The 9638-nt window shown below is 59.3% G+C and overlaps 1 protein-coding gene across 1 annotated transcript; it reads right to left on the bottom strand.

Moving 5' to 3' along the window:
- Positions 1 to 5021: 5021 nt before the first annotated feature.
- Positions 5022 to 9321, bottom strand: LOC139010378 (protocadherin-9-like). Its single transcript, XM_070414732.1, has 3 exons — positions 9200 to 9321; positions 8423 to 8642; positions 5022 to 6249 (listed from the first exon to the last, which is right to left on the bottom strand). Exons 1-3 carry the CDS (start codon positions 9233 to 9235, stop codon positions 5855 to 5857), a joined length of 651 nt encoding a protein of 216 aa, XP_070270833.1. The 5' UTR covers positions 9236 to 9321; the 3' UTR covers positions 5022 to 5854.
- Between the last annotated feature and the right edge of the window lie 317 nt (positions 9322 to 9638).

Genomic DNA, 9638 nt, shown 5'->3' with positions numbered 1-9638 from the left:
CCAGCACCTGGCACAGGTCCTGCCACATAGTAGGTGTTTAACATATGTTAAATAAAAGAGTGGACAAATTATTTCATCGAAGCCTCACAACAATGGTCTGTGATGGTAAACATTAGCCTCCCCATTTTACAGAGAATAATCAAGGTTCAATCACCTGCCCAAGGTCATACCACCAGGAAGTAGTGCAGCCAGAGTTGTAATATAGGTAGGTCTCTGACTGCAGGTGTGATAGAAAGCATTAGTCTCCTCATTTTACAAATGGAGAAACCAAGGCTCAATCACCTGTCCAAGGTCATACCACTAGGAAGTGGTGCAGCCTGAGTTCTAAGGTAGGTCTTTGACTCCAGATGTGATGGAAGGTGAGGACCGTTTTCCTATCCCTACATTGCAGCAGATTCCTCTTCCTGTCTGTCTCTGGGTGTGTCTCTACTCCCATCCCAGGCATTCCCAGATAAACTGGGGCAGAGGAAGAAAGAGGACAATTAGAATCTGTGAAGCATGTAGATGTGACCTTTTCTTTCAGAGGCTTAGGATCCTGAAAAGGCCCCCTTTCGCCCTCCTTAGGTGGATCAGCAGGACCTTCCAGTTCTGGCCCCAGCCTTCTTCCCCAATTTCTCCTGCCTTCCTAAACGACTTCCCCTTCCTCTCCTCCACCCCCAGGCCTTTGCACACACTGCTCCCTCCGCCATGCCACACTGACGGCTTTCGCAGGGGGCTGTTCCATCTGCCCTTGGAAACTCAGCACAGGCATCACTCCTTCCAGGAAGCCTTCTGGACTCACTGGAGGAAACACCTACTTTGACTCTCCAGCCTGAATTTGCAGGGCAGGGCTGAACACATGATGTGGTCATTGTTTACCTGTCTGCCTTTCCCATAGAGACCGTGTGTCATTCTTGGAGTGTCCCAGTTCCTTGTTCTGGGCCGGCACAAGGAGGGGCTCAGGACATGTGTGTAGAACGAGTGAACCAACCAGAGGCAGGATTTAGGCCCCAAGTCCTTGACCCCAGACATTTTTTCCAGGACTTGGCCTTCATGGAAGTTCCTCATGCCCCACCGTCTGGCCAAGTCAGGGGTGGGGAGGATGTGGGGCCCTCTGGTTGATTCAGTGCCTCCTCTGATCTGAAGGTGAGGCCTGCAGGTTAGGGGCCAGTCACCCTGGCCAGTGGTAGAGGGAGGGTTGGTGATTCTGTAACTGGAAGGTTAGTAGGGGGACCAGTAGGGGCACACTTGGCCAGGGAGCTGACCTGACCTTGTGGCTTCAAAAACAACCAGAGGGGCTTTGGCCCTTTCTTCCCCACCTCCCACCCCCACCTCCCACTTCCAATGTAATGAGGGGCCCTGGAGTGGGTGCCAGGCCCCGCGATGCCCCGCCTATGGGAATGGATGAAGGGGCACCCGTGAACCCCACCGTACCCGCGGCCGATCCGCGTTTACACAGAGGCTCATCCAGGATTAGTCCCCGCGCTGGCTAATCCCGGCCGCTGAACCGACCCCGGTGTCCTGGCGCCAGGCCCACGCGGCGGGCGGGGGAGAAGCACACCGCTGAGCAGGGGCGCTGGCGGCGGGGTGGGGGGTGGGGGTGACGGGGAGCCCCGGGAGGCGGAGCCAGGAAACCGGCTGATCCGGTCTCTGTTCTTGGACGTCTCCCGAGAGGGTGTTTACCCGGGAGCCTGGCATAAGGAGGCCTGCGCTCAGCCGGAAGCAGGGGGGTGGGGGTGGGGGGCAGGAGGGCGCGAGGGGGGAAACGCAGTCGGAGGAGAGGACCTTTTGGGTCCCCATATCGACTTCCAGCCCTCGTGCCTGAGCGTGGGAGGGAGCGACAGGCAGATGCCTCCCGTCCCTTCCACCCAGCGCGGCATTTCGTACTTGTTGCCAAAGGAGGGGGAGCGGGAATGGAGCCATCTCCTTGGTAGAAGGCAGCACAGTCTAACTCCCAGGTCTGCACCCCGCACGCATCCCTCACCTGCACCTCAGCTCCTGGTGGGGTTGGGGTGCCTGGAGCGGGTCGGACCGGCTGGGGGGCTCTTTGAGGTGCACGAAGTAGAAGTCTGTGCTGGGTCTGCGACCTCCCGTCCCCATTCCGCTCGCACCGATTGCTCCCGGCGGGGGTCCGGGTCCCTCTCCTCCCGAGCACGTCCCCTGGCCCCTCCGAGGCCTCTACCCCAGATGTAGCCTCCAGTGCCCCCGGGACGCAGGCCCGAAGGCCCGGAAGAAGCGAAGTGGGGTCCGGTTTTCACACTTTTATTGTAAAGCTTGGGAATAATTACACGGGTCTTTCATTGACAGCTCAGCAAACAAACCGGAAACGAACCGAACCGGAGGGGTAGGGGGCGGTGCCTGCGCATGCTCGCGGCGGGGGGATGGGGAGCGGGGCGGAGGAGATCAGAGAAAGAGAAAGACAGAAAGAGACAGAAATCATTACAAATCAACGGGATTGTGCTCGCAGCGCCAGGGAGGGGGCGGGGCGGCGTGGGGGCGGGGCGGGGCCCTTCCCGGGGGGAGCGAGGCGGTGGGAAGTGGCACTAACCAAGAGAAACACGACCCCAGTGTGGGCGCTTGACGCGCCCAGAACCCCCCTCCCCGACCCCACCCCCCAACACACGAGAGAGACACGGCCCCCCTCCCCACTCAGATAACGGAGGAGACACAGTCCCCTCCTCCCCACGGGCAGACACACCCGCCTGGGAACCCCACGGGCGAGACACAGTCCCCCCTCCCAGAGAAGTCCCACGTGGAGACGCCCCCGAAGAGACCTTCTCATGGCCAACACGAGCCCTCCCACCACCAGGAGACAGCCCCCACCCAGGGAAGAAATGGCTCCAGAGGCAGGGGCCCCTCAGGAGAGAGGTCCCCCAGGCCCCATAGGAGAAAAGACAACTCAGAGCTGTCCAGTCTTTCCCCAAAGTGCTGCAGGTCAGAGACCCCCAGAGCAGAGGTGCAGGGAGGGCCAGGACATCCCTTCCCGGACATGCTTCAGAGATCACTCCCTTCCCTGGGAAGAGAGGTGGCCCAAGACTGACATGCCTTAAGTCCTCCCAGGAATCCTGGGAGGAAAACAGGCTCCCCAGAGAGCCTGGGTAGGGGGAGACATGCTCCTATGGTCCCCAGCGGGAATACATGTCCCCCCCAGAGACTCCCAAGGGGAGAGATAGGGGCTAGGGAGCCCCCAGAGGTGAGGGATGCTCCAGAGACCTTCCCCCTGGGATATGAGATACACTTCAGGGACCCAGGGAGAGAAATATGTCCCCGTATACCCTCCCCCTACCAAGAGACATGCTCTGAAGTAGGGGGTGTGGGGGCCGGCTAGGTCCCCTCTAGGAAGACACTGACTGGGTCCGGCTGGGTTTGAGGGGGTCTCCTCTGGCCAAATGTCGCCAATTTGTACATAAAACTGTACGCGACACAGGCATTGGGGAAGGGCTTCACAGACCTGGGACCAACAGGAGCGGTCCCCAGTGCGGTCACCCACCCCCTGCCCACCTTTGGTTTCACCTCTCAAGTGCCCAGGTGGTGACAGACTCGGCGCACCCCGACCCCGACCAGGGGGCTGGGGGCTCTGCCTTGGCCTGTGGAAGGGCTCCTCCTCTGTGCTTCTCAGCCCTCCCAGCCATCTGGGCCACCCCTTCCTTCTGGCTTCTCCATTGTGCAAAATGCTTCTCTGCCCTTCCACCCAGTGCTCAGGGGTCTCCAAGACCAGAGCAGGATGCCCAGGCCACCAGGAGCTTCTGGGGGAGTCCACTGACCCCAGGAATGCCTCCTGTCTGGGCCACCCTCTCCACCAAGCAAATGGGCCTCATACAATCTTCTTGCAAGGATCCTGACCTCCAAGACCCAGGAAGCCACTGCCCCACCAGCCGGGCACCTCATGTTAACCAACTCCACCACTATTGCACCTGCCCCGTTTGTGCAGGGGGAAGGGGCTGTCTCTTTAACAAGCCCCGGCCCACTTCCTGGGCCTCCCCCAGGGAAAGGAGCCTTTGGCTAACCCCTAGACCTGGTTGCTGCCACCCCAGCTCACTCTATCCCCTGCCCTCCATAGAAGAGCTGTGCATGCTGGGGCCACCAGCCTAACAATGCTCTCCTTCCCAGCACGGTTACTCGAAGCAGAGTTAGGGGCAAGGAGCAGAGTTTAGGATAATTCTTCAGCCCCCTGGCTTTTCCGGGGTGGAGGTGGGGTCTCTGGGGTTACAGGAGTCAAGACCCCAGCAACACAGCTCCCAAAGGCACCAGACAACCCAGCAGCCTGTACCCACCTCTCCCATCCTTGGGCCACCCCCCAAGCTTAGACTAAGTCTAGCAAGGGCCATACCCTGAGTCTCCAGACTCCCAGCCTGGGCCCCTGGGGCGCTGGAGAGGTATGGGCCAAGGCAATGGGGGTTTCTGGAAGGAAGAGGGACTGAGGCTTTGAGATGGCCACAGTGGGAGATGGGGGCTCTACAGGATGCCCCTCACACCCTGGCCCCCTGAGGTGAAGAAAGGAATCCCACCTCATCATGGCTGACTGGGCTTCTCTGCCCCCCAATCTCCCTACCCACTCCCCCATGGGACCCCTGACCCTGGCAAAGGGAAGCCCAACTGGAAGAAGGGGGCCAGGAGCCCAGGGTGCCCTGAGGCAGCCCTTCCCACCCCGAGATCAAGGCAATGGTGGTTTTACAGGCTGACGGGTCAGTCATGGCAGGGGCTGGGGGATGGGGGGCAGGGAGGAAGCAGGGTATAGGTCCCCCCTATTGGGGGCAGCAATCAGCCACCCCCTGAGCAAACCTTCCTGCTCCCAACTCACCCAACCAGGCCAGAGGCACAGTCATCCCACCCCTGTCTAGCTGCCCCCACAGTCTCAGGGCCCCTCTGCGATGCTTATCGGGATGTGGGAGGGCCAGCCTGAGCAGGGATCTCCCCCCAGGGCACAGCGCAACAGTTCCAAAAAAATAGAGATTTGTATTTTTTTTAAAAAAAATTAAATAAAAGCCCAGCTCTGCTGATAGGCAAATGTAACCCCCATCCCCACCCCCACCCCCCGTTGTTTCCCTGGCCTGCACCCCCATCCTGCCACGGCCCCAGGTATTTACAACATGGAACAATAGAGGCCTGGGGTGGGGGACACAGAGCAGGTTCCCCCAGAGGGGTCCCCCAAGACAACACAACATCAACGAGAAAAGTTGCAAATCAGGCAGAAATGGGGACATCATTCCAAGGTCCTTATATACAGACACTGCATGACCAGCAGGGAAGGGGGCCCAGGTGGGACAGGCATGGGCATGTGGTGGGCAGGTCAGCCCAGGAGTAGTATGGGAAGACAAGGCCTCCGCCCACTCCCACCCCCATCCCCACCCCACCTTTGGTAACAAAAGCCCTTCAGGGAGCCCCTGGTGGTCAGGAGATTCCTCTGGGAGTTCCCAGGGGAGGGGCTCCCCAGTTCAGCCCTGCTTCAGTGCTGGAATGGGGGCATCCTATCTCCGCCCTGGTCGGCCATGCGGGAAACAATGAATTAAAAGTGTGTTGCCCACCTCTGATTCCACCATCTACCCAAAGTAAGGGGGTGCTCCCTGGAAGTCGAGGGATGGGAGCCTAGTCACTGTAGAAGAGCTCTCTTGGGCGTCAGCTGGGGAAGCCCCATGAAGGGGAAGAAGGGGCTCCCTGGGGGCTGGGGGCTGAAGTGAGGGAAGAGGACCTGGACCCTGCATAGGGGAAGGGCAGCGTGGTCATGAGGCCAGTACTGCACCCCCCCCCCCCCCCCCACTTGGGGCCCTGGCCAGGAAGTCCACGCTGGAGGGGTCAGGAGTGGGGCCCTGGAATGGGCCCATCTGGGAGCTGGCCGGCGGCTGGACAAGGGGTTGGCCGCAGGCCAGAAGGGGGCTCACAGGTAGATCTCGCGCTTGGCCGTCTGGGCAGATGCCGGTGCGGCTGCCGGTTGGAAGTCCGAGGTCTGGGTCAGGGGGATTTCCTCCAAGGTGGCCGAGTCCTTGCAGGAATCATGGCTACTGTGGGAGAAGGCACTGTAGGAGGGCAGGAGGCGCACGGGGGCCGTTTTGGTGTTCCGGTCTTCCGGGGGGCTGGGGCTGCCGGCGCCCGCAGGCTCCTGCCCTCCTCGGTCCTGGTAAGGCACGAAGGTGGAGAGTTTGAGGGCGCTGCTCTTGGTCCGGCGGCTGGGAGACGACTGGCCGGGCATCCAGCATGTGTCAGAGTGACCAAACTCGCTGCACTCCCGGGTACATGTGCCCGTCATTGCGACATCAGGCAAAGGGCGCAGGTCTACAGGAGAGAGCCAGGACAGGCGTCAGGAAGGGCCTTGCGAAGCTCTGTGCCGGGCCTCCCACTGGCACCTCAGAACAGGGTGCACACACCCCCTGCCCACTGAGCTCAGAGGCACACATCCCCTCAAATAGACACACGCCCCCCACCATCCACCACATGCTCACTCTCTCTCTCACACACAAAATCCACCCTTAAATAGACACATTCCTTCCATCCTCACCCACCCTCCAGCTCTGCTCGCGCACACCCACCAAATCTGCCCTCAGACTGGTGCGCGCACACGCAGCTCATCTACGCACTCCGTCATCCACAAATCTACCCTCCGACAGGGGTGAAGAAACCCCATCCTCATGTAAAGACTCTCTCTCTCTCTCTCTCTCTCTCTCTCTCTCTCTCTCTCTCTCTCTCTCACACACACACACACACACACACACACGCACACACATACACATATGTCCTCAGATAAGTGTGGGCACACAAGTCTACACTGGGCTTCTCTATCCTCAGACAAAGGGGGACACATACCTTCCTTCTGAACCCGCTCAAGCCTCCCCAGGCTCCAAGCTACCCTGGAACCCCACTCCGCCCCAGAGCAGCAAGGCCCTCCTGTAAAGCCATGAAGGAGACGAGCTTCTGTGTGGGGAGTTCACAGAGAAGCACACACTCACACACCCGCAAGCACACTCATGCAGCTCCTCCCCACCTCACTCCAGCCCCCTACACCAACCACCACCCCTGGCCTTGCCCCGGCTCCCTGCCCAGAACACCCACGGGAACAGGAGTTGGCTGCCTGACATCAGCAGTAGCCGGTGTGGTTGCTGGGCAGCAGGGTCTCCATGGGAACGGCTAAAGCCATGAGCACTTCCTGTTATAGTTGCCCCTGTCCTGCCCTCACTTGGGGACAGTACCAGGCGGTGACCCCACCTCAGGGGAGCAGCACCACCCACCTTGGTTTGGCCTCCAGCCAGTGCAAGGTGAGGAGGGGACAGCTCTGTTGTTAACCCTCAAAGTGCCAAGGCTCTTCAGCTCAGGGCAGAGTTGGGGGACCCACAGTAGCACGGAGCAGAGCAGGGGCACTGGGTGGGTGGGGCTGGGTGCTGGACCGAGTCCCCCAGACCCCAGAGTAGCTCCCACATACCTGGCACTCTGCCTCAGGGCCTGCTCCGACCAGCCGGCTCTGCGCGGGCACAAAAAGGACGAGATGGGCATGAGACAGAGCATGGAGGGGCAGGGTGGGGGCGAGGGCACTCTGAGATCTGGGGCTTGGGAGGTTAGAGAAGGGCCCAGTGCCTAAGGGGTGGAAGTGGACCTTTGCATCTTTTGGGGGATGCTGGGAGAGTTTGGACTGAGGGAGGGGGCCAGTCCCAAGGACATCTCCAAGCTGGAAAGTCTTTCCATCCCAAGGGGGAGGCTTATCAGTGTGCCCCTCCACAGGCTGCTATGGACACCTACACACAGACACACACACACACACACACACACACACACACACACACTGCACCACATTCTCGCAGCTCACCCACCACATATTCCCACACTGACCTCTGCTCCAGCCAGGACCTTCCTCTGCCATCACCGTCAATCTCCTCCCAGATAAGCCTGCCCCTTCCCAGACCTCCTCACCCCCTTTCCTCAGCCAAACACTGCTTCTTCCCCCAAGGGGATAATAATACCCTTCTCTGAGATCCTCAAAGCCTCCGGGGTACCCTCCCTTTCCTCAAGGCCCTCTGACCTTGTTAGGGGACCCTCTTTATCTCAAGACTCCCGCAAGTAGAGTTAGGTTCCATTACCACTACTTGAGGCCTTTGGCCACCATTCTCAGGGGCCCTGTCCCCAGGGAGGCAGGAGAATGTAGTGCCCAGTGCAAGGTCTTTGGAGCCAGAGAAGCCTGGGTTTGAATCCCCCCCCCAACTCTGTTGCTTCCTATGTATAGTTGTGGGTAAGTGACTCACGCTCTCTGAGCCTCAGTTTCTTCCCCTGTAAAGTGGGCCCCATAGTTCGGGTCAGACAGTAGTTGTGAAGACTAAATCAACATAGACCTGAGAGCACTCAGCACAGTGATCACTGCTGAACATCCAATGAGCTCAATAAATGGAGGATGTTCCCCAGCTCTCATTGCCATTTCTGGCTTCTCATTCCTGGGGTGCCCCACCATGCTGATGCCCCTCACCGTTCTCAGGGTGCTCCATCTCTCCTATGCTGCCATCGGGGGTGGTGCGCTCATAGTGATCCTCAGGCAGAGCCAGGGGACCGAGTCGGGGCCCTGAGGATGACTTGCTGGATGGCGTCTCGGACTCCTCCAGCCCACTGTCGTAGTAACTGTGCTGGGACGGGTCCTGTAGCTCCTGGGCCTGGCTGGTGGCGGAGAAGGTGACGCGGCGGTGAGGTAACTGCAGGGAGAGAACTTGTCACTGTGGGCCGGCCAGGCTGCCCAATGGGCCCACCACCACACCAGGCCCCAGCCTGAGCCAGGCTCACCCCCAGATCTTCCAGCCCCCTCAGCAGCAACCAAGAAGAGGCCGAGCCCCCCAGCACAGCACAGCCCCCAGAAGGCACACACCCTAATAGAGGACTTCCCCTTAATTCTAAGATAGCTCCCAGTACAGCCAAGACCACACACTGAAAGTTCCCAACACAGCATAGGCCCCAATGTTAATATAGCCCCCAGGCCACCATGATAAGCCTAATCCAGTACAACCACCTGTTGTTACAGCGCAGCCTCCAGATACTGGCGCAGCCTCCCTTTAATTCCAGAACAGCCAACATCAGAATAGCACAATACCAGCCAACTCCCGTAGTTCAAGCAGAGCCTTTAAACACTAGCAAGCCTCCAATTTCCAGAAAAGCTCCCTAAAAGCAGTATAGACTCCTAATTCCAAAACAGCTCACCAATACCACAACAGTTCCCTAATTTCCAAAGAGCACCCCCCAAACTCCAGCTCCTCACCTGTCTCCTTGCTCTGTAACTTCCCATTGCCTCCATCCACAGGAGTTGCCAACCTCTTTCTGATCCTGCTCCTTGGCCTGGTTTGTCATGCTGCAGGCAGCCTCAGGACTCCCTGCTGAGTCTGCTCCCACTCAGCCCCCCTGTCCCCACTCCAGAGAGGCCTGGGAGTGGAAAAGGTGGGAGGGGAGAAGGGAGCCAGATAACAAACCAGACACCTTGGGGGGTGGGAACGGGAACAATGGAAACTCCCTCATGCTCGAGATCAGGAAACATATTAACTGTAGAGGGCAAGGCCCGGGAAGACCTGGCATCCATCAGGAGGTTAGGAAGGCTGACCTCAAATGGACTCCTTCTAGGAAACAGGAAGGAGCTTCTGGGAAGGGCTGTGGACTTGGTGGAGCCAGGGCTTAGAAGCTTGGACTGGGGACTGGGGTGGGGG

The sequence above is a fragment of the Myotis yumanensis genome, unplaced genomic scaffold (assembly GCF_028538775.1).
Source record: "Myotis yumanensis isolate MYYU_CA2020_CCGP unplaced genomic scaffold, mMyoYum1.0.hap1 SCAF_5, whole genome shotgun sequence".
In the NCBI taxonomy this organism is placed as follows: Eukaryota; Metazoa; Chordata; class Mammalia; order Chiroptera; family Vespertilionidae; genus Myotis; species Myotis yumanensis.
Note: the sequence above shows the minus strand (reverse complement) of the source record. Positions and strands in the feature narration are given on the sequence as shown.